Here is a 26,211-nt window from a genome sequence, read left to right on the forward strand (position 1 = left end):
AAAGTGAGTGGGACTGAATATGTAAGGCATCTTTTATGTTAGCAGTTTTACAAGTGATCTCGGAGCGGGTTGCTCATTAAAACTGCCGATATAAGTCATGTTCAGCCGAGCTTATAAACACAAAATACAATACAAGTTTGAATGATATTTTCAAAGGACATACAAAAGGGAGTACCTAACATAATATAAATATAGGTTTGTTTGTAACACATGCATATAGTCACCGCTACAGCAAATGATTGCTACGAGCGTTGTGCTACGTACGTAGTCATCTGGCTACGTAGGCGGATTTGTGATCGCGCCATAGCTGTCTATTCAACCGTGATTGCAATACTCTTGCAGTTTTTCATTACTCATGCCTTTTGAAAGTATGTTCTCTTTTATTTCAATAGAATTTAATATTGAACGGTAGAGGATACAGTTATACTAAAGAAGTATTTTTAATCATTGAGATCATTTTGATAACCTCTTGCTTGTTGGGAACCCGGTCAAAAGGAGGTACGAAATAAAACAAGAATGATCTTTTCTATTTATTAAAAGACACATTGTACAAAATTATCTCACACGCGATAGAATTAAAATTAATCTAGATAGTACTGGATTATGTCTGTATGCCGCACTTAAATGCACTTCAAAAATGCAGCGAGCAGGCGGCGATAATGTATTCATGGCACTCCACGTACGGGCTGCATTTTTAACATAATACGAATACACAGTACACACACATAAAGCAAGTATTTGCAAACGTAAACGATATAATGGAATATCTAGTATGTGATGCCAACGAGAGGGAAGCCCTCTACTTCATAATTATAATTGATGACGCGATGATGTGAGCTAATGACGGTGATATAACACACGGGAACATTTATTCAAAATACTGTACACGACGAATAATATTTTACATAATTACGGTCTACATCTGTGAATATACATGACATCGAAATTGTACATTTACAAGTATAGATTTAGTTAGTGCGAAATCTAAACCAAGAAATATTGTAATTATCTCAATATTTGCAGTTAAGAGATTTATCTACTTATTTCATAATCTGAGTGGACAAGTGCTGAGCGCCTTTATTATTTAGCTTACTTTGTGGTTAAACACTTTATCTTTGGGTTCCACGTAAATACCATCTCGTCGCAGAGGAAAGTTTTGCGAGTCGCTAGAGACTTGCACAAGCTAAAGTGCAATATAATTAATGTCTTGAACATGGTTTAGATAACGCATATTTTGTTGAATTTACTATTCATTAATTACCCTAGTCTGAATGATGGAAAACCACACATTAAATGCGAAAATGGATCAGCAACATACGCGACTGACAGAATTGATCGAGTGCCAACAAATAATCGGGTCAGCCTGACCTGACCACCTACGAACGTATATAGGTACTCACTTATCTACTTATCAAACATTATACAATGTCATTCGCATAGAAACATTTATATATTACAACTTATTCTTTTACATAAGAGTAACTTGATATGAAACGAACAGCATACGCTCCAGTAGTTTCGTTTTACAAGCGACTGTTCCCCCAGAATTGGATCTAGTTACTTTAGACGTTGGTATATAATTTAGTCAAAAGATGTGATGAAAACCGAGATAATAATGGAACGGACGAGTAAATCTTTTGTTAATTAACGAAACGTCACCAACAGTCACATTGGCTGACATTTCAGTAGCTCTGACAAAGCCTTTTTATTTTAATGCTTACAACTTACTGGATTGTTAATGGTTCTTGATTTATTAGTGTCTTCGAGCGATGCGACGCGGACATTTTTAGTAAATTGGTGATCTACATAAACGTGTTCAAGTGGGCAGAAGCTCGGCTGAATCGGTAAACCGCCTTCAACTTATGTGCTTACGTAACTCGAGTGTTCTGCATGAGAGTTTCATTTGGCACACGCCGACTACGTTACCCACATATAATGTAGATGCTAATTGTTTATTGCTCTCAGATAGCGAGATGCCAGCGTCTCAGATACCTACACGGCTATATTTAGTGCTTTTTGTTGATCCTTAGATTAGAGCGCTTTATTTAACTACCTATCATCTCTGGATGTGCTCAATATTTTGTCCTTTACAAATATATCTGAGAAGCTAAATGATATTCGCCTGCCATGAAACATAATTTATTATGAACTAAAGAATCTTACGTAATCAAATTTTGAGATAAAAGTGAATTAGCATTTTCATGGCAGGGTACGTAGAACAGCCCCGTCGGTTATACTTTGTTTTTCACGTTTGACCTTTAAGCGAACTGAGAAAATTAAAAATTGTAGCGTTAGACATAAAGGCCGCGTTATTTCCAAGAACAGTGATACATAAACCGAGGTATTCATTAGTTGGTAGACGTTGAGCAGGCTTCCCGTTTAATCGGTGTAAAGGCCTTCGTAGAGGGAGCGCGGCATGTGCTCCGCTAGCAAGGACTTGAGCTTCTCCCGGGGGGAGACGGGGGTGTAGCGGGCGAGCGGGAACGTGCGTGTCACTCCATCACTCAGCGCACGTGTCACGGCGGTCAGGTCGGCGTCCTAGTGGAAGTAATACAACACATTAGTTATTATACTCACACCCACCTCCCGTCTGATTGAACTCCTAATCAACCGTAAACAGAAGAAGATAAAATCACTGACTTGAACATTATAAAGTAGGCTCAATGTAATTCACACGCCACTGGTTTGCTCCTTCGATGTTTACAAGATAAAGTGATTTACATATATTTTTCTTCTTTTGCGTCTAAAAATATAAGTTTTTCGTTACGCGAAAAGCGTTTCGTCTGGCTAATTATATAATTCTACAGTCAACATTGGAAATAGAATTATGTTCGTTGACGACAACCACTACTATGTGGCTAAAAGATTTAATTTGAATTCGTAGAAAGTAAATAGATTGGGACAATTCCACGAAGGATTATGTATGCCTAATACAAATAGGGTTTCTATTTGGATATTGATTCACAACTTTTGATATTGTTGGTATCGTACATTAACATTCGTATGTGGATACATACATAATTACGTGATTGTTTATTTGTTCGCCCACATTACCTACGCGGAATTCACCGCGTCTGGTAATTATTGATTTTCCACATTATGGTAATGATGTAGGTACCCGGTTAGTAAAACAATAGAACAACATTAACTTTTGGTTTGAAAACCACTGAGGCGAGCAGCGTTAGCAGTTCTTGCACAAATTAATTTTCGAAAAAGGTTCATAATTTGAAGTTTAGAAATTGTTTTGTGAATTTCAGACGTTCAGCTTAGCACATATTTAGTTTTACCAACGTCGGACATTAGTAGGCTATCAAAGCTTTTAGCTGGCTGTTGGTATTGGTGCTATTTACATTAACACGGTAGAAACTGTCGCTTTGCTAATCGCTATGCGAGGCGAACGGAATCGTTTACACCCTTATAACACTGGCAAAATGCTTTTTCCGTCTGACTTAATCCAATACCATGTGGAACCCTTAGAATTTTCTATTTTATTATTCCAAGAACAAATAGGCACCACAGAGGCCTCCCTACAAACAAAGAAAAGGGTGTCAAAACAAGATTTCTTTTTCACGTCGCCCAAAACCTTTTGAAACTTGAGGTTATAAAGTAAGTACTTGAACATAAAATAACATTCTGGGCTCTTGCGGTCCTACATTTTTTTTGTAATTTCCAACTTCTTTTTTCCATTTTAAAACACGTGTAACCTATTTCAGCAAGCCTTGATATTCAAATTATGGGACGTTAGCTTGTTATAAATTCAGACACACCCTTTTGCGACGAAGAGCGAGGCATCGAGGTGAAAATGAGGAATGGTTTCAATATTTTCTGGATCGTAAAATGGAATCCTGAAAAATATGGAGCAGTAGGCTGCGCCACTTTCACCTACAGCATTAGGACGTCATATTGACACGTCGCCTCCATGTTTATAAGAACACAAGCAAAGCTATAAATACGAAGAAATTAAGCGCAGTCACGTCTTTGCTACTTACAGCGCTTTTGGTGTACTTCTCGAGGCTTCGCAGGGCGTTTTCAAAGTAATCCTCTCCGTATGCGCCTTTTTGTTCGTCGCTAAGTCTCTTCCACATATCGCGGGCTTGTTCCAGAAGTTTCTCCTCGGAAAGCCACGCGCTGCCGGTTGTGTATTCGCCAGCCGCTACTACCACCTGCCAACAGTTCAACTCTCTACTAGTTTCAAACATCGAACTACATGCATGAGTTAATTTATGTTTATTCCTGCAGTTATTATGATATATTGAGCCTTTCCTGTGAAAATATCACTCCTACCTTTACAGTGTTACATGACTGACCTGTCAAAGGACCATTAGGACATACTTGAGGAAGTTTGTAATTACATTTAACGTTATCCGTTTACCAAAGTGGAACGGATTACATTAGGGAAGTTGCGTGTTCGTTAGTTTCGTGATGCGTAGTAAGTCAAAGTAGTTTATGTATTTTGTGCTTATTAATTTTAATAGCTTTCAAAGAATAACCAAAAGTTTATTTTGAAAAAAAAACCGCATTTATTCATCATTACATTATATTTCGTATTATCTCGTGACAGAAGTACTATGTTTTAAGTATTCCTTGAAGAATCAGTACTAGAATCTTTATGGTTTACTTTCCCGAATTTCCACAATCATGAATTTACGAGTGATGCGCATTTCGCAGCATCACACATTAATTTGGACGTTTTGTTTACCGCATAATCTCACATTCACATATATGTACGTTGTGAATACGTGCGTGTCAATTGGACACGCGTCCAGTTTTAATTGTTACCACATTGGCATGCGATCAATATTGGTCCGTTTATATCCGAGTCTGATGGACATTCCGTATACAGAATGTCGGATACCTACGTAATGTAGTACGTCCGTAGGCCGAGTTACATAATCTGAAGGTTAACAATATCTGGAGCTGCATCTCATTTACCTAAACATGCAGTATCGTCACTGAACCGAATAGTTTGGATTCAAATATGGCAACCACAAAGCTCTTTACTTCCGTTGTGTGGAAGTGTGTTTACCCGTTCGCGGGTATCGTAGTTCTAAATAAATCGCTTTTTAAAAAGGTTAATTACACATGAAATTTTTCTTGAAATTTCATACCTACGTGCATATTTGCTCACATGACGATAAACCAATTATTTATTCTCTCGACGTCAATTAACGCTATATTTCGTTTACTCGTGACGGCGTGAGTGGGTGCTCGCGGTAATTGACTCCCGTTTTATACAGACGTACTTACTTCCATGTCTTAATGATATTTATAAACCATCAATTTGCACATTCCTTATGTAAATTCGATGTTTGTAAGACGTTGTGAGTAGAGTAGCTATTACATATGTATAAGAGAACCGTATGCTAACTGGATATTTCAATAAAGTACTCAATGGCAAAACGAAATTAGTTACATTTTTCAGTTTCGGTGAAGGTCGGGTCACTACAAATATTATAAATCGTTTCACGTATCTGCATAATATAATTTTTATGTAAATAGGTTCATATATGTGTCATATAAAACTACAAGTTCGACAGCTGGTCCGTCCAATATCTACATGCAAAACTAAAACTATATATTATATCTTTAGAATATCTCCAGCGGTGAATCAGTAAACGTGGAAATAAAAATATTGCAGTTGACGTCAGGCGCGAGTTTATTTAGTGCGTCAAAGACTCGAATTTTTATTTAGGTTTAGCGGTATAAACAGAAGAACGTCGGCTGCCAGAATCAAATAAATAAATGAGCGTGAGATTATACATTTAACATTTTTCTTCTCATTATATTTTATAAGTAGTTGGTTCTTATTTATTCAGATTTGAGTTTATGTTTAAACTTTTTGGTTTACGATTTTGGTTAATGTTTCAGAGTTAAATTACTAGCTGAACTTTGAGAAAACTACTTTATGCAGTCTATGTTTTGCCCGGTTATGATGCTTTACATAAAGTTCATTAATTGGTATTAATTATTTCCTTCACAGTTAGAGCTTTACAAATGAACATATAGAAGTTTAGATGTTTAAAAATATTTCATAACACAAGAGCTTCACTAATGAATTAGAAATACTAATATCTGACAGTATAGATCTCATCATATTGATGGATAGGAAGCTACATACAAATTGAGTAAACACATTCAATTTCTAATCTCACGTATAGAACAAGCTTATTGTATGATCATATTGCGATAACCTCGAGGCGTAACACTGAATAATGTATTCTAGTTAGACTGGGTTCTACTGGCACCATAAAGGATAACGAGCATTAAGCTCATTTAAGTGCGCTACAAACTAATCTAAAATTATACCACCTCGTTTGTGATAGTGCGGTGAGACAGCTGTAATATTAAAGGCCTAGAGGACTGGGTTCCAACCTCTTGACACATTTAAACACATTCAAGGGAGCTACATTAATATATTTGAAGTTAGATGTAAGCTCACAACAGACATTGATTAAATAGAGCACGAGAAAAAAACTGTAACAGCACAGAGAATGGTAAATCTCGGGCGACATTTTTTAAACGGGATAGCTGCGTGCCTCCGGTGATTAATCAAAACCTCTTTCGAGAAAATAGTTTTATTTTCTAGGATTTAAAGGATTTGTGAAAGATTATGGTCTAGCTCAACTCTTTATCTGACTTGTATAACGTGTTGGGAGAGTTGTTAGTGAGAGAACTATCTATGGCCGAAATTCGTAGAAGTCAGAGGTACAACAGATTAGCAACTAGGCAAAATGAGCATTAAATGGATTTCCGTTACGTTTGCTGTTAAAGGCTACGTTTAACTGTTCACTGGATATAATTCTCTGACAGATTTCCAACATTTGCTAAATTTGGGCTGCACAGTTATTTAATATCGGTATGGTTGAGTTTCTCTTTTTCAATATTTGAAACAGTAATTCAAGTCCATATTATAGGTATTGGTATAATTTTACCTTGATCAAACTGCCAATAACAAAAATATATCGGATACTTTGATTCCCAAAGTTCGAAATCGCTAATCTGTATTGAGCAAGCGTAGGAGTCCACGTGATTTTAATGTATGAGTTTGGGTTTTATCCAGGAGTTCGACAACAAAATGACTGACAGGTACGTAAGCTACTTATTACTTTGTTGTAGCTGGTATTTAGTGACTTTTATATCATACTTAACATAACTTTCATTCAAGTAGGCATGAAGCTTACTGTATTTACTCAGCTATAGTTGAGTGGATCCCATAGAGACATCATCATCATCATCATCAGCCTATCGCAGTCCACTGCTGGACATGATATCAGTTTAATTTTGAGAGACTAATATTGTGTGTCTGTGCTTGAAAGAGTTTGAAACATTGTGTCCAGTAAATGGCTCACAGATATAGTTATTTATATGAATAAAGCGACGTTAGTACAAGGCTTTTTGTTTTTTAAGCAAATGTATATGTTTTGTTGCTGAATTACACAATCTTTGTTTCTTTTCTAAAATAAACATATTTTTCCGGGGTAAGGTATGTGGAGACCTTCCTTTCCATCAACCTACTGTAAGCCCTCCCAAACTATAACAATTGCATGTCGGGTTCCAAAAGCGGATTTGAGGAAACTTTGACACTAAGGCTTGTTAGATTAGCAAACCTACAGCCCAAAAGTTGCCCTTAAAATGTGTTTTTCTATTTATATTAAATGTTCGTATGAAAAGAAAGCTATAGAGAATTTTAAATTGATGTTTATAAAGTACTTACAAAGCCAAGAAACCAAATACATTAAACTTACGCAATCAACGCCTCGTGGTTTGAGTTCGCGGCGGAGGCAGGCGGCGAGCGCGTCGAGAGCAGCCAGGGAGGCAGCGTGTACTCCTCTCACGGGGGCAGCCACATGAGTGAGGATCGAGGAGGCCAGGACTACGCGACCACGGGCACGACGGACCAATGGGAGCATCACTTGTACCAAGCGAGCCGGACCTGGACAAAATTATTGGTTCAATGTCAATATTCTTATCGAAGACTATCTCAATCAAGCAGTGGTTCTGGAACACTAAGGGCTCTAGAAGGAATGGATGTGTTCTAGTCAGTAAGAAGTCTTTCACTCCGCTAACGGAGGAAAGGACTTGCTTTATGATTTGCCATCTCCCGACAAGGGATGTATTATTCCTCTTTTTATTCCCATGTATTTTATAGGTTGGTCAGAATAGGATTTATGTAGGGTGTACCTACTATACAATTCTTTACACCTTATTTGACAGGTTTCTGCATATTGTAGTCCGGTAAATATTGTATCCTATACCAACACATGTTTTATATAGCACTAGGTACAGGTGAAAATAGCTATAAGGAAACGTTTTTGAGGATGTTAAATAGAATTTGAGAGAGAGAGCTGTCGCACCAGGTGTAGCTATTATAGTGACGAGTTTTTCCAATAATTGAGCCTTTAAGGGCGCCAACGTTTTACCGACATTTTTCCGTTTTATTGAAAAAAGTTTATACATAGATTCGGTAAAAGCTATCATTGTTTGAGTACCTTAAGATAAAATGTGGTTTTTCGTAATGCTTGTCCTACAAAATCTTTTGAAAACTGAAGATTTCTTCCTTACAGCTAATTAGCACCGCTAAAGATAAATTCCTGGACTTAATTAACTAAGAAAACTTGTTCTTTTTTGTTTCCTGTAATGAAATCTGCTTTTTTCATCCCCGATATTAAGTCTTTCATTACGATGTTAATAATATTTTTGAAATATGGTCGTGGTATAAAACTAAGTGGTTTTTGCACTGAAATAGTTTATGAATATTTCAATGGAAAGCGTTATAGCAAAAAATGAACATGGAATTTGTTTTACAGCGAAAATTTATTGAGTAAACAAATTGTTATTGGATTGCGTCGATAAAAATGCCGATATTAAATCTCATAAAACTATTTATACCAAATACCGAATCTGTAACAAGTGTGTGCAAATAGATTCTAACGATATAATTTTAACGTCTGTGTATTTTAGCCAGGCAGAATCAATTTGTTAACCAAATTAATGGCTCATTTGGATATCAATTACTGAGCAAACAATGAGGAACACAGATGTATCATGTTTTATGTATAACCTTACTTTCTTCATACGTACAACTAACGCCATCTAGTGACATTTTCTCGCAACGTTTCGTAGGGCGGCGTAGTACCGCGTAGCTGGGACTTAGGCGATTATCACACTGCCCCGCATGATGCAGCGTAGTGCGTGGATGCGTTTTTTTCCGTTGTATGGAAATATCTCCGTTTGTATGGAAAACACGCATAATCCAACACACTGAAAATGCATCCACGCGCGTTCATGCGGATCACGCACATACATGCGGAGAAACACGCACCCCCGCGCGTAGGTGCGGGGCGAAACGCAAGGTATGGCACACTGAATCCCGCAGTGACGCGCGTGATTTTGAATGGGCCTGACGTGTATATTTGAAAATGGAAGCCGCCGTGCGTGAATCTACAAAACGCACCTACGCGCGTGGATGCGCGAAAAACCCGCACGATGATGCAGATCTGCACTCCCGCAGGAACGCGCGTAGGTGCGTCGACACGCAAGATGCAGCGTGATGCGGGGCAGTGTGAAGATCACCTTACCCAGCAAGTTGACATCCATCGCTCGCTTGATGACGGAGAAAGGCACCCACTCTAGTTCGCCGAGCGCACACCACGACTCGCAGTTGACGATGGCCCACAACCCTTGGGCGCCCTCTGGTAGATGATCCACGATGTACAATGAGGCAGACAGAATCTGTCGCAACAAAATTTGTTCATTTTAAGTACTGAAAAGTTAGCTATCGTCGTCGTCGCTATATATCGTTTGCATGAAGTTCATGAAAGATGGCGTATACATGAAAGTTCATGAAAGGATTTGAAGCATGCACATAGCATAGTTTGATAGTAAGCATCCTTAAACTTTTTTTTTATTTACGAAGTTGTCACATAAACCTAAAATAGATTTGTGTGGTGAAAAATAGTATAAATATAAATAATCCGAGTTTTTACTTACATAAATCAAAGACGCATCTAGCTGGGGTTCATATAGTGTTAAATTAACTAAAAAAGTGCATGTTTAATTTTGGTCATATAAAACTTTTCCTGTATGAAATTATTTTGTATTTTCATGCTGGTTAAGTATAATTGAGTTAAAATAGCCGTTAAATAACATGTTCTAAATACTGAATTATGATGACGACTAGGAACAGCCCACTCGCTATACAATCACTTAGTTTGCTGTGATTGTATGAATTAATATGTCATTAAGGTTATTGTAGTGGGTGCACATATAGGGTTGCCAAAAAACAAAATCAGACGCAACATTCAGCCAAACATTTCGCCTACATCAGAATATTTAAAATTTATGTTTTAAATGTCAGTTTTTTTACTTGTTTTTTTATAGAGGTTCGAATATCAACCAAAAATATAAAATTGACCTTTGTAAATTAAAATGTTTTTTTGAAAATATTCCACATCAATGCATATCAACATATGATTATGAAAATGAATGAATTATAAATGCACTATTGGATATAAAAGATTTTATATAAACTGATAGTTATTCACAGATAATATTTTGGGCTGATCGCGACTATAACTGCAAATGCGAAAACGTTACAGCGTAGATAATGTTAGGAACTACTTCATCAAAGATTTACAAGTTTTATGAGGTATTTATTCGTTTCGGTATAAAGAAAACTTTTACCACTTGATAGGCGCAACCAAAATAGACCGATAGCGAATTGCAAGTTTGTTTTACTCGAGAATTTGGGCAATTAATCTTATCAAAGTTGGGAACGCTCTCCGAATCGTAAATACATTTTGAACTTGTGTGTTATCAGCCGTCGACGAAGCGGAAGATACAAAGGGAAGAAAAAGGTATTTTTCAACGAATGTGCACCAAATTAGTCGAATTTGTAGCGCGATTAGAACAGAACATCTTTTTTAATGTTGTAAAACGTGGGCGGTCGGCTCCGACCTCGTGATTGTAACATTTTCTTTTTCGTTGCCAACCTGAATTAATTTAGAGTTGAGTACATCCCTAAATTGGGGTTTGCTAGGAGCGGTACACGTACAAAATTAATTCACAAAGACTTTAGCTATGTACTGTATACTAGCGGCTTCACTATGAAGCTAGAATGGATAAGACTTTGCCGAGATATTCAAAATTACATTAAAGATACTTATTTACGCAAAACAGGATTTACGGATTTACCTAACAACCCTAAAAGCTAACCTACCTTAATAAACTGCGCTGTGTTTTAGACTAAAGTAAGGGGTTTCTTTTTTATAAAGCTTATATTTTTTGTTCATTAAGAAGTTATTTTTAGCACATTGACATAGTCAATAGATTAATTAGTCATAGCTAATAATGAAGTATGTATAATCAATTCATCAATCAATAATAAGTAAGTAGTTATTTTACGCAAGACATCTAGTTTCTTCGAACTTGGTGAAATCTCGATATTGTAATCATCTAAAAACGCAGAGAATAAGAAATATAAAACACGATATTCATTTAAACAATTACAAAATAGATTCATTTAAATGGTTAGTAATTTTAAGACTATAAAGTTATTGACAAATAATACCGAAATAACTGTATTAACCACACCATTTTTTTAGAAGCAAGGTTGAACAGTTTTTCTCAATTTACCTGAGTTTCAGAAGTGATGTCAAGTTGGAGCGTGTGTAATCTTCCTGAGCAGTCTTCTTTGAGCATGTCGGCGTCAATGTTGCCAGCTTTGCTTTGGAATCCGGCAAACACATGGTAGCCGAGGTCGTCTAAACGTCTAGCAAGAGCGTTCCCCAGCACGTTGTCACAGCCCGTCACCAGAACGGCTTTTCCTGCCGCTGTTACCTATAACAATATCATATTAATTCAATATCAAATAGCAATACGTCCCACATGGGGTCAACGAAAGAGATCATTCATAAGAAATTAAAATAACAAATCCATAAGGTCACGGAATAAGTTACCCTCGCCTTTTATTTACACTTTAGCCTTATCACAACTCGGTGAACCCTTTCAATCATGCTCGTATTGTTCCTATGCCTAAAATAATTATATCTCATTAGGGTACGAACGTTTTGCTATATCTGATATAAGGGGCGGGCGACGAAATTAAGTTTTCGTCGAAAATAGATGGCGACAGCTTGATTGATGTCCGTTATAATAACAGCTGAGTGAATATTTTATTCAAGCATTTGTTAGTACCTACCTATGCGTGACGCAGTGACGTTCGAGGTTAACTATTTCAGGGTTGCCTGATCGTTAATTCTTAATCTTGTAGTCCTCTCACTGTTCGGAGTCACGCACCAATCACACATCGTGTTTGCATATATTGAATAATGTCTCTTTAAAATAGTTTGTTCCCAAATATATTCTTTTAAACTTGAAATATTTTTCCGCCTCTATAAGCTCGAAAACATACTGTTTGCATAAATGAAATGATTTGTTTCTGGATAAATAAAATATTAATTTATTTGAATTGGATACCTATTACTATCATAATCATACATTTATAGGCGGCTCTGTTTTCTTTCATTCATAGTTTATAAAACCGAAAGTTTAAATGTAGTTTCTTTCATAAAAATATTTGGAGTTAGTAAGAAAACACCATGAATATTTTATTTAGTAGTGTCTATTCAGTAAAAACACGACCATTAACCTATTTTAAATCGGACTTTCGAATGGATTGATGACGCAAGGACGGAGGCTGGCACAATGGTACAATTGTTGCAATCTCCTTGGCAATTTGTAATACGACACATTCGCACTGACATTTTAGGGGTAATATTACACAATATCTCAGAATATTTATTTTATAAGGTGAATATGCGCTTTTATGACGCCCGGTTTTAAGTGTTTCTTATTTACGTTAGGTAGTTAAGTTCCTTTGCATTTATTTTTTATGGAATATGCTAAAATTGTAGTAGGTACTCTTACAACTTTTTTATTTTGATGACTTATGCATGATAGTGTGAATGCTGTATCAATTGTTTGAAGTCGATAATTTTAAGAGTGACATAGGCGAAGAACAAGGCAAATATCTAGTGCCAATGCTATTTTATTCTTCTCGGAAAGATACGTGATTCATATTCGTTATGCAGATTTAGCAATTACAGCGAAATGTTTTTACTTTTGTGAACTTGAATGTTTCAGTTACAAATGCTCTTATTGCTAAGCAATTTCGTTGTCTTTTTTCCTTCAAAAATCGAGTTATTCTATCCTCCCCCAGAGAGGCTGCGACCTGATTCGTTATGCTCTACTCAGCTCAGGTAATCTTCTACATGTTTATTCGTAAAAAACGAACCAAGGCGTATTCTCATGAGGCCTAGATACTTTATTACTTCCCACATTATGTATTTTTGCCTGATTTGCTACATACCCGATATCTTTGTCTAGTCTTAAGGTTTTGTTCTATTATATAAAAGTACATTTAGGAAACCAACAGACAAATGAAATGAAAATGTTAGTTTTGTTTTAATAAAAACGTACGTGGGTTTTACCTTCGCCTGAAAATTGTGAAGCAAAACTTATGATTCCTATTATGAAGAGTACATAACATTTTCATATTATGATTAATAATGGAGTTTATAAATTAACCTATAAAAGGAGAAACGTGTGAGCTACAAAAAGTCTTTGAATGTAGAGAAAGATTTTATTGATCGTCATATAAACTTTATTCTGTTATGTTTCAAAAGCACTCGTACCATTTTCACAAAGAAATATAAAGATAAAATCAGACTACGTGAGCATTTTTATTGTAAACCTAAGTTCAAGTTATTCTAACATTCATTCTGTACTTACAGCCATGTCGTAAGTAACAGTAAATACAAAATATTCGTCTTAGTATAATCGGATGAAACAGATTTGCTAGTCTAGCCACGTTTGGGCGAGGTACAGTCAAAATACAAGAGCTCGGTAAACAAGACTTCAGATTCACGGCGCTTCCAATCTTACTGTATTTAGGCACTCATAATTTAACTGACAAATAGCTGTTAGTCATCAAAGAAAATTAATCTATGGAAACCTCAGTTGAATATTCATAAAGAAGCGCCTTCTACTCGTTGTGACCTCAGTTATAATGGATCTTACACTAAAACAAAATTTAATAAGCTTATTGGTTCTCTAAGCATTTCATTTCCTCTTATCTAAATTATTATAGCTTGAGCCGTCGGGTCGAATAAAAACGATGGAAATTCGGCACGTAACGGCTTATGTCTCTAGTAACGTTGAGGTTCCTTCACCCCGCTGCCGAAGTCGATTTGTTTTGGTCAAAACTGAACTCTAAATGTTTTTAATTCTATTATTGTATGAAACGTATCCAGTGGGGGTTACTGACGTTTCCATGTGAAGTAGGTCGCGGCGAGTGGCAACACATTTCATGAACTAATAATACCAAGAGTGCACAAATGCGTGTTTCTAGCTCTCGTCAAGAATATTGGTGACGCACGGTCTGCTCCATGTAATCTGTTCCCACTTAAGGCTGTTTTGGCATTTAATCTTTATTTAGTAGTGAGTCGTTCTGCGATCGGGCAACCAACAAGGGCACAGTGTGGGTGTTAACGACTTTCTTAGGGGAAACTTTTCTCTTATCCATTGCTGTACGACTTTTAATTCCATTTGAATCGACTTCAACAGTTCTTTCACGATCTTTCTATCTAGTCGTTCTATAACTAGTGTACCTATTTATAGATTTAGGATGCTAGATGCAAAAACTCATTTGTAAGTATCACCAACCTTATAACTTATGACAATTCTTTCTATTATAAGAAATCGATGTCATATACATACACCATGGTAGTAAGAGAATCAAATGTCTGATGAGTCACAAGTGCATGAGACCCCATTCGACGAAATACTCGTAGGTGTGCGTGACATAATGTACAGTAAACATTTACGGTACTTCTAGGATTGAAACCGTTTAAATGAACCTTAAACTTGATCAATTTGTTTAAACAGCGCTACGGTCGTTGCAGTGCCACAGTATATTACCGACGACTATAAATCAGATGATAAATGGTTTCCAGGTTTTAATGCAATTTCTATTCCTGCCTTCGTATGTGGTCAAGTAGTTAAATGCTTGGCACAAGTTCATTACAAATACAAGGTGCCAATGATTGAACACAGTGCCCGAAACTCGTTCAGTTCGGACTGCAGAACTAAATTGATTTCGTATACATTTAATAGAAATAGTTTATTGAGCAGGTCAAATCTGGAATTCGTCCTTTGTTACTTGCCAGGAGAGGCAGCTATTTGCGAATGTGTTGATAACTGGGTAGGTACTAACGTGCTACGTGTCATGTCTGAGATAGTTTATAGCGGCGGAATCAATCAGCGTGTGCACGGAAACTGATACTTCAGTGCTATTTATATACGTATATTTATAGTTCAAAACGTACATTCAATAGGGACAAATGAAGCTCAAGTGGGCTTTATTTCCCATTTAAATAAACCTGGCAAAGCATAATTGTTTATCACTAACAAATACCCAGTTGCGTAAATTAAATTGTGGAAATTTAAATTGTTGCATGCGGGAGGCTGAGAGCTACGATATGAATATTCATTGATTTAAATGAGTTTGAGCAGGTGCTACAGCTGTTTTCTTTATACAATAAAGTGTATGAGCTCCTTCATACAGGAATTTCCAACTATGAACTTGTTGTGAAAAGCGGTGGGACCGTAGTTTAAGTCATAATTTATGATGCTACTTGAAACAAAATTTTGTGCCTGTACCATTTATGTTTTCTTTATGAAAAAAGTCTGCAAACATCCTTAATTTCTGTGCATTTTCATATTTCATTTCGGAATTTAGCAAAACATAATGTAAAAAGTGTAAAGAAAAAAAAACTTGTATTTATTGCTATGATGATATATACAAATATAAAATTATGAAACTATTTAACTAGGTACTTTATATATTAAAAAACTTTGTATATAAAAAACTGTCTTTGCACGAAAAGTGTGCCTTGCATGGATGACACTTGATGACAGCCTTCATGGGTTAGGTCTGTATAGTAATATGGTTATGGGTTCGTTTAAGTCTAGGTATCTTTTTGGACGTTTTTGACTTATAAAACTGTTTGCCATGTTATTTTACAATATTGCAAGCTTTACACATGAATTATGTTTGTTTACGTACACTTGTTTACGTCCCTATTTGTAAAATGTCATCAAGATAGGGTAAAGTAAGTTATTCTGAATAATGGTAATTTTTAAAGACTTGGCCTTTCAAACTTGAACTTTGTAAGCGAATTTGTATTTAATGAGCTCAAACTTACAGCGGCCTACCCGACTTGTAAAACATTTGATTAGGTACATTGTACATAAAAATGGGATGTCGTTGAATACTTCTTCTCTTTCACATGACGTTTTTAAACATTAAGTTATTGGTGTTATTCATCTTTAGGTTTACACATTCCCGAGTGTCAGTACCACGAGCAGTCATAAAATATATGTCATTCTTATAGCTCAAGTTTTTATTCGGCATATCAAGTCAATAGCGTATACATATCCAAGCTAATGAAATTAGTTAATTTTCAAGTCAGTGTATGCATTGACCACCACCCTAAAACCCCCTTTAACATCTTCTTAGCTAGTTCTATAGCTAGGAAAAGACTTAATGACGAAGAAACTTCCCAGCAGTCAGGAGTAAACCAAAGTACTGATGCAACTCACCTGTAGATTATGGTAGAACCACAGTGAACCAGTGACGGAGATGGAAAACCAGAGGAAGAGCGTGAAGACGGACACGGAGCTCAGGTGCATCGCGTTCAGTACCGTGGACAGCACCACGGCTAGTGCGTGGCACAACACTATGGGGAGTGCGCATCTGTCGATTATGTCCCATGGCACCTCCTGCGAAAAACAATATATCATTTAAACATCAATAACATATAAAAATGTCGAAAAAATTGAGTATGAAAATCTCTTTGAACTTGTATCTATTTGATAAAGTACCGCTACACTTTTGAAATCCATCATTCGAATAAACGTCATTCATATAAATTTAATTATGCTTGTTTATGTCGCGTGAAATGTTGAAGGATTTCAACAAACAAGTTTTAGGTTCTCGTCCTTAGGTAAGGATAATACCAACCCTATCAAACAGTTTTGAAGTTGTTACGAAAAGGTTACAGGTTCAAAATTAACAAGTAAAGATTGTATTTCAAACAGAAGACAAGTGTGAAACTTTAAACTCTAAATATTTACTTGATTACAGAGTGTTAACGTTAATGTATACAAAAACTTTAATTCGCGTTGCAAGGTCAATGAACGCTAACGTTATTCAGATAAAAACATAAAAAAATATAAGAAACATACAGGAGTTAATTTCCCGTAAACTTGCACAAGTTGAATCTTATTTCAAAGAAAATTGTGCCTTTGCTATTAAAATGTGCGGTATGAAACATAAAAGTAACGGGCATTGTACCGTTTATGGACATAAACTTCATGATTAGCACACTTGCTCATTAGTAGCGATATTAAATCTAGAACGGGACTGTATCCTTATTTATCACAAAAATTAGCAATATTAAGTGAGAATAATGCATTTGCATGAGATACCACCTCATTACACTATGTCATGTTGTTTCGCATCTTCAAAGCCGACATAGTTACCACAAGGTCGAAATGATGAGCATTTTTTTTTAAATTAGTGACGTTAATGGTGACAGGTTCTTCAAAACTAGGGCACGTGCTATTTACAGATATAAACTTTTCATGTATTTACACAGTCATCACAGTCAAAGAAAAACAAGCTTTCCCATATATTTAGCAGGAGTTGAAAAAGTGTGGAAACATATCTAGTTCTGAATAAATGATGGTCTAAACAACAATAACGTAATGGGATAATTTCATCTACTTATAAACATAGTGTTCAATAACTAAGTGCTCGTTGTTTGAACTGTCAAACACCACAACTTCATAAGCGTGACTGAGTGAAATGCAAAAATAGCTTTTACAAGTACTACCGTCCAACACTTTAAACAACTGGCTTTTAAACTTCTGATACTCGAGTCGTTCTCGACGACGACGGTTCAATGTGACATCTCATTTAGAAAGTACCTTTCAATGAAAAGCTCTCAAAATGCCACCGACGTCGGTCAAATGTAGATGAAGTATAATTGTATTTTATATCTTTATCCAAAGGTCATACATGATAATCGCTTCAAGTGTTTGTGCAGTTTATTTTCGTATGAAAAGCAATAAAGAGACAATTTTTGTTTGCGTAGTTGTCACACAGATTGTGTTTATGATTCGTCTTCGTGCGACACAAATAGAACAAATGGAAATTTTCAAAACACGCTAGTTGTTTGAGTATTTGCGTTTTATACAAGTTTTAAATTGCTCGTTTGTGGCGGTTCAACTTCCTGTTCATATTTTTGACGATCATGTAGATTTGTAGATCATAATTTTGTTTAGATCAGACGCGCTAATATTTTTTCTTGGGGAGTAAAAGTAGGGACTATATTTATTTATATTTTATAAAAATTAAATGACCGTAATTTAAATGGAAAAGAATCGACGGTGTCATTAGCACCTATGTATTCTCTTGCACTGGAGTTTGGAGCCCTTAAACATCTCATAATACGTCCCTTGCGCGGTCTTTAAGCATCTTACGAAGGCACTTCAGTAAATGTGTTTACAATCTCCTAATGTTTTACACCCATGTAAGCATACATTTACTCGGAGTGTAGAAATAACACATGATTACCGAACTGAATGGGATATCTCTGATACCGTTCTTTAAATCTGTTTAAATATTTATTACGCAATCCAATTTTACGTGCAAATATTTATTACTGTGCCATATTTGAATGTTTACACATTGTTATATCATCGCACGATCACATTTAATAAATACACATTAGTAATAAACCTACGCTCTATACATTATTACGTGTTATTTTCACATCATCAATTCTATTGTGGAAATGATAATGATATACTGTTGTTCTACTTAATTATGGAAGATAAGTATCATAAAATATTACATACAAAAATTTTCGATGAGGCAACGTTAATTTTGACGCAAATAACATTACCAGATCGAATTAGAATGCAATTACGTAGTCGTACTGTGTCATCGTCAAGAAGTGTTACGATTAGACATTATTTTGGAATTCCCTTAGCTAAAATATGTATATTTCTGATATTTTTATTAGCTCTTATTTATCATCATTACAAAATTAAACGACTTTCCTTTGATGATGTGCTGCGATTTTTTCCTATTTTATTATGAACGTCACGAGTAACGTTGAAAAATATCATTGCAAAACATTATGATGTATGAAAGCTTTGGGAAAAAATCGATTATCCTATCAATAAATCGTAGAGCAAGGTCCCCGAGTGCTGAGGGAAATTCCCGAGTTGAAGTCAAATAAATCAAGAACATAAAACCCACACAGATACGTAAATCACTATTACTTCTAAATGGCTATATGAGGCATAAACTATTGTAAGTTTTACGTTGACATTTTCAGCAAACGTGATACTCTAGTGTTAAAGCGTCTTTTACAAAAACAGTTGAGCACATTTTGATTTTATTAAATTAATTTATTGGCTTAATGAGACTATTATATTTAACAACTTGAGATATAAATTCTATGTTAATGACGTGTTAAACTTTTTAATTGCAATTTAAGTGCCAACTTTGTTTTATAATTTCTCTAATATTTTGTGTTTTATTTTATAAGTTTTCCTGTCTGCGTTCGTTCGTATTAAAATAATAATAAACATTATTTTAACTAACTAAAATCTTCGAGTCTTGATGAAAGAAACTTCTTTAGTTTAGTTCTATCCACATTAAAATAATAACAAAACTAACTTACAACCTACTTACGAAAGTCTTAGAACTAAGAAATTAGTTCACACATACGTGTGAATACTAAAGCTACCCAACTTAAAATAAAAAGGAATAATGACTCGATTGTGGTTGTGGCTGTTACTGCTAACTTTTCATATAGGTATAAGTATTGTACAGTTATTACTTTATTTTTAAGGAGGTATATTATTAGTCCACATGAGTCAAAATTAATTAAAAGTGCGTGTTAGAAAAATGAATATCAAAAATCAACTCCTTTTTATGTCATGTCATCGAACACATTGAACCATCGATCGTTCTTGTTTTAGGAAACTTCGTATCACCAGTTTAATGACCGGCCACAGTCATTAAGAAAATGCCGAAATATTGAAGAGCACGTGTGACGCCACATGTTTGGTTCGATATTAAAAATAGTAGTTTTACCTGTGACGTAGATTGTGAGCCTTTGATGAGCGAGCCGCGTCGTGCTGACGGCCTGCGGTGCATCGACGGCGCGGTAATGGACGCTCGCCGGGTCACGTCTCCCGCAACCATGGCTACTCGATCAGCTGCCTCCTATACCACTGCAGTTAACAGGTATTTTACTATCTTGCTTTTGTCAATTTAACAGTTAAAACTTAGTTCCAAGATGAAATATACTCCGAGTCAATCTATGACTGTGAATGAATTTATATTTGAAAATTCTTTGGTGCCAGTTATTCATGTGAATGTTTCTGCTCGTTTTAGAGAACAAGCGAAGGTGTGTCTGCAAGCAGCCCCGGTGCGTTGTCACAAATAGAAAGTGCAGCCGATGTAAATGTCGCGAATCTGAGTGGAGTGCGATGCGACCGGCAGCCGCGGCCGGCCCGGCTGACACGCGTTTATTTTTAAGCCAACGGTCACTGTGGCGACCTAAAACGTATGCCTGTGCTAGATTTATATGATTTTTGATAGACGTCGCGTGGGTGAGAATAATTTAAAACTCTGATCGAAATGAGACTGTAATCGCAGCATTGTGATCGACTGTTTACTGCGCCTACATCAATTGGAAATCTAAATCGGGCAGGGTTTTATTTGCAATTCCTTTTTCATGAATGGGGAAATCGTGTCTGTTTCGGAAGCTGTAGGATTGTTGTGTTGATACAATATACAGTAAAAGTTAATGACCATTAACGCTGTTATAAAGAAATATAAATCATCACAATATATTTAGTAGATCATTTCTTTGTAACAATTTCTTCAGAAATTCAGATAAAGGGCTTCTGTTACTTGAAAACTATGAAGTGTAAAAATATTGTCAAGAAACTTTTGTAGTATGTTTGACAGTCATTGCAATCGTAAGTACAAGCTTTCTTTTAGAAACGATTCTATGTGATGGTTAACTAAGTTTCTTTAGTATGTATGTACATTGTACATACCGACATATTTTTTTATTGAACATCAAAAATGTCTCGCAATAAATATCGATAGGTAAGTAACTGATCCAAAATATTGGCTTATTTCCAAATAATAAATATTTATCTTGAACGAGTATCAAATCGTTAACTGATTTTGAGAACTATTTTAAGTACTTACTCAAAAAATATATATTATGTAGGTATTTTATGTAACACATTCTATCAAATTTTATGTTTATCATGTTTCAAATATTTGTTTTTCCAAACATTTTTTTCTGCGAATGCGTTATTTGCCTTTTAGAGGTGTTTTATATAAAAATAAGTTAAGACTCAACTCAAAGTTCTTTGTAAAGTGCCTTTGTTGCCACATTATTTTATTTCCATTCTAAACAATTTTTCTTAGAGTCGGCATACACTTTGTTAGCTGTATGTTTACTGTGAAGACTTTATAAGATTTTAAAAGGCTTTCAATCTTTTCTTTATTAATTTCTTAAAAGGGGAGGGCTTTTGGATTTCTCGTTATTGACTTGTGACTTTTGTAAATTAGCGGTCTTTGTTTAATTAGAAGCTGCGTTAATAATGGAATGTACACATTCAATTAATTTTTACGAACAACATTTTCTTTATTGGAATATTCTAGAAAATCTAGCAACTTTATAGCCGTGGTTTAAGAAAACACAGTTAAGTATATCTATGAGTAACTGTGATAATTTTGCACGAAATAATCCTATAAACTTGTATTCTAAAAGAAACGTTTGTAGAACACACTGTTCGAAAATTGCTTTACCTTTACGAGTTTTCTTATTATTATAGAAAAGAAAAGGTGCTGAAAATTATTATAATTATGACTTAAATATTTTGCCTAATTAGTTTCACATACAACTGGTCACCAAAAATCGCACGTATCTCCGAATATCGACTACAGTATACTTGTAATATCACTTGAACATGTAAAACACTCGATAGAATACTCGATACTGATAGGAAACTAAATATTCACTTAATAAAATTCAGCGACAATGTATTGGATTCTCACGTACATGGAATAAAAAGTTTATTGTAGAAGTGGTGTTATCGTATGTGGGGCGGTGCGCGGAGGCATGCGCGGACGCTAGGCGGGCGGCGCAGGTCGGGCGCGGGCGCTCACTGTGGGCCGGCCCGCCGCGCGCGCAGCCGCATTCACGCATGCGCCAAAATTAAACACATGCGCATTATTATTTATTACAACATTTTCGCCTAGATTGTAAAATCAGATACCTACTCAATGCTCCAGCAGAGTGGAATGTTTTTTGGCAAAACATCGAAACATTAAATCTCCGACGGTCAGATATGTGTGTTTTTAACGGACAAACTAATACACAAAAGAAAATGTCTATTGTAAAGTTTCTCTTTCATGGGTTCAATGATATTGAAGTGTATTTCAGTCTTAATTTATAATTTGGCATTCCACCTTATGAATGTTGATTTTGAAAAGTAAATTAACCTTCAAACGTTTGTTTATTGATAAAAGCGGTGACCTGATTAAATCTATGAGTAAATGTGGTTGATGTGACGTGAAAAGAAAAACATTACATTTAAACACCGTAAATTATCAAAACGCGGTATTTTATATAAAAACATGTTGAATGTACTGAGAAATTAAATGTTTATCTACGTAGAGAAGTGGCTATAGGTCTCCTATGATCTGCCTACGCAGCTATTGTCGGTGCCATGCAGCCGAGCATGCGTTAAATGTTAGCTGTTTATTATTATCCAGTGCATCCACTGCAACTGATTCGTAAAAGGATCTCAGACCTTTTAGGAAACCTCTTTAGATAAAAATAACTGAATACATTCGGTGTATCAAATTATGATAATAGATATCATATCTTGAAGTACTCAAGATCTAAATATAGAAAAAGTTGAATGGGTATTTTTACAAAAAGACCTTAAAATATTTCTGAACTATGTTCTTAAATATATGTACTTTTGTTGATGTTGGCATTCAACATTTCAATATGCAAAGAGTGCAATAAACATAGAAGTTCGTATAACATCAAGACGACAGGTATTGTAAGCAATTGTCGCTATATATCTTCGCCGCGCTTAGACAAATGAAAATATGCAAAGCTTTTTGCTAACTTTCTCTAGAACCCACTAGCGCACACATAACACAGAAAGCTGTAATAAAGGACAATGCTCATGAAGTATGAGAAAAAAACCCAGGCCCGGCGCAAAAGAAATGTAACTCAAAATATAGGTAAAAATAAGTAATTAAATATTACATAGGGGGCATTATCGAAATCAGTGGCTATATGTGTGAAATTGCTATTCGAATTTTAACATCTGCGGTACATTGCTACTCAAGATTTTAGAGGTAACATAATGTATTAGTAAAAGGAACAGCAAACAGATACAGTTGTGGTTTAAGAGTGTACATAATGACATGTTTATAGCAACTTCTCCACTATTCTACCTACTTTTACAAGATAATAGGATGATAGAACTAAAACATATGAGGATATGAATGTACTTTTCATTTTAATAATAACGCTTAAAAGTCATCGATTCTTTATTTCTAACACGACGAGATCCAAAAATGTTGCGGGATGCGCGAACTGTTCCTCATGTCTAGCCCTCCCTAAGTAATGTAAAACGCTCATGACGCGATGACGTGGGCGCTGCAGCCTGTACTTCGGTATTGATTTATCTTTTTGGAGAGGCTTATTACTTGCCATATTACTCTTGTTTGTTGTTTCAGATAGCACTTTAATTACTTTTACTTTACTTTAAAGCCCCAGCTGCTCATGTTACCCCTTTAAAAAATCAAATAGCAATTTAATACATTTAGCCATTGATTTCGATGATGCCTCCTATGCAGTATTTCATTACTTATTATTACCTATAATTTGAGTTACTTTTCGATTGCGCCGGGCTTGGGTTTTTTTTGAGCATTGTCCTTTGAGAATAAAACAACAATGAAATGTGTAACACAGTAGCGAAATAGCCAAGATATACGAACAATCACATGATACAAAGTGTGTTGAACAATCGAAATGCGTAATTAATCAAACCATTAAATGTAAACTGGCTAGCAAGCAGAGAAACATCAACGATGACGTATTTGGGTGTCTTGTATTTGGTTAAACGTAAACTTTAAGCTTCCCTTTGAAGATATGTTTACTTTATCATTCACACGAAATTACATCCATACTAATCATAAAATGCTTATAAGGTCAGGGACGACAGACCTCAATTATGTTATATAATCAGAATTGCATAATGCTCATAAGCTCAATAGAAATAGTCGACTTCTATCGTAATTTACGTAAGCGAAATTCATTTCAAAATTACTACAAATACGCTAAAATATCAATGGAGTAAGGCTGACCGCACCGTGGCCGCCTGCCGCCTATGACCGCGAGTGGATAGCATAATATGAACGGTCCCGACGACTCGTGTTACGTGCACCCGGCTGGAAGCTTCCGATTCGATTAGGCTTGGCTTAGTCCTGCTCTCCTGGCCAAGCCCTTTTCACTAACCAAAAGCTACATTGAATGATACATCGCTCTGAAACATTTATTTTTGATTGAAAAAAGTATTTTTTAAAGAGTAAAATATTGGATTTGTATTTTTACTAGTACAAAATGTAAATAGGTTTTTTTGGTATTGCTGTGGGCAGACAAAAATTTAAATTTTGGTTCATATTTCGTAAATTAACAAAATATATTCGAAGTATAAACCACCACGTGATGTGGGCGTTTGTAGAGTGTAACATCAAATGTTAATAAATAACCTTAGTTGCTATAATCCTTATTACAGAATATATACGCAGACTGTAGTTGACGTTGATTTCCATTTAATTGGCGTGGGTGCTTCTAGGGAAAGCGTAAAAGTTTTATAACAATTGGGCTTTTCGTTGAAGTTCGACGATTCCTGGAAACAGCTACAATGAAAATAGAGATTTGGACTAAGATAACCGAAAGAAGAAGCTTCATATCGTAAAAATAATAAGTTTGATATGACCGAAAAAGTTACAGGCAAATAAGTATTTCTAAGCAAAAGTCCTGTTAGAAGGGGAGGCATTATTTATTTTTATAGTTGTTTGTAGAGAAACCTATTGAGAAGCTAGAACTTGACGTATTTCGGCTATTAATATTGAAACCAAAGCGTAAGTGCAAAATATCGGCAAACAAAATCTAAATATCACACTTTTCTTTGTTTTGTTTGCTCCACATCTAAAAATGAAAAGTAAGCTTAAAGTAAAACATTCTACATCGAAGACATAAAAATACTTTCAGGAATATTTTGGATTACTTCATTGATGAAAATGTAACACGTGACGTACGCTGTCGCCATTTTATGTGGCTGATACTGAATGTCAACAGTCAGCCATGATAATATATAGAACCTGGAAATGCATCTTCGATGTGAATCACAATATATGCGGGGGAGTTAAATGTTTCCTAAGATCAGTGTGGCAATGTTTCTAATGCGTTTACGATGTTTCTGCATTGCTATTTTATTGTTATGGTTATGCTAAAACTATCGAAGTTAAAATTATAGGTCTTTGTATATTTTTCAGATCTATTGAAATGAATAAAAACAACTTTGAATTTATTACGCAAAAATAATCGGAACGTATAACTTAGGTCTTTTCATAAAGATTATTCACCATAACGCCGCACTGATTACAATTCGATTCTATAAAATATATTAGTCAGTCCAAGATATTGAATAGACATCCAGAGGGTAAAGGAAGTAAGCCTTAATTTGCATTTGCAATTCAAATGGCACGTTATGCAGGAGTAAGCCGGAGATTTACATGCGGTTCGCCAGATATCAGCAAATGAAGAGCGAGAGCAAACTTATGGAATACGTTACGAATATACAAACTGTGACGTCACACAATTCCCTTACGTGATTCAGATTTTCAAATCGTACCGCTTCTACAATTATTTAAATTGCAAATTATTATGGCACGTGTCCAATTTTTATTTCATATATCGGTTTTAACGAGGAATTTTGAACGTATGTAGGTGGAAG

The 26,211-nt window shown here is 35.5% G+C and overlaps 1 protein-coding gene across 1 annotated transcript; it reads right to left on the bottom strand.

Moving 5' to 3' along the window:
* Nucleotides 1-517: 517 nt before the first annotated feature.
* On the bottom strand, nucleotides 518-22,387 carry LOC110370260 (D-beta-hydroxybutyrate dehydrogenase, mitochondrial). The gene is made up of 8 exons (XM_021326003.3): nucleotides 22,227-22,387; nucleotides 20,234-20,373; nucleotides 16,663-16,842; nucleotides 11,635-11,838; nucleotides 9,579-9,732; nucleotides 7,746-7,933; nucleotides 3,990-4,163; nucleotides 518-2,538 (listed from the first exon to the last, which is right to left on the bottom strand). The coding sequence occupies exons 2-8, from the start codon at nucleotides 20,342-20,344 to the stop codon at nucleotides 2,380-2,382; spliced, it is 1,170 nt and encodes a 389-aa protein (XP_021181678.1). The 5' UTR covers nucleotides 20,345-20,373; nucleotides 22,227-22,387; the 3' UTR covers nucleotides 518-2,379.
* Nucleotides 22,388-26,211: the final 3,824 nt, after the last annotated feature.

This window comes from Helicoverpa armigera, chromosome 7 (genome assembly GCF_030705265.1).
Source record: "Helicoverpa armigera isolate CAAS_96S chromosome 7, ASM3070526v1, whole genome shotgun sequence".
NCBI lineage: Eukaryota > Metazoa > Arthropoda > Insecta > Lepidoptera > Noctuidae > Helicoverpa > Helicoverpa armigera.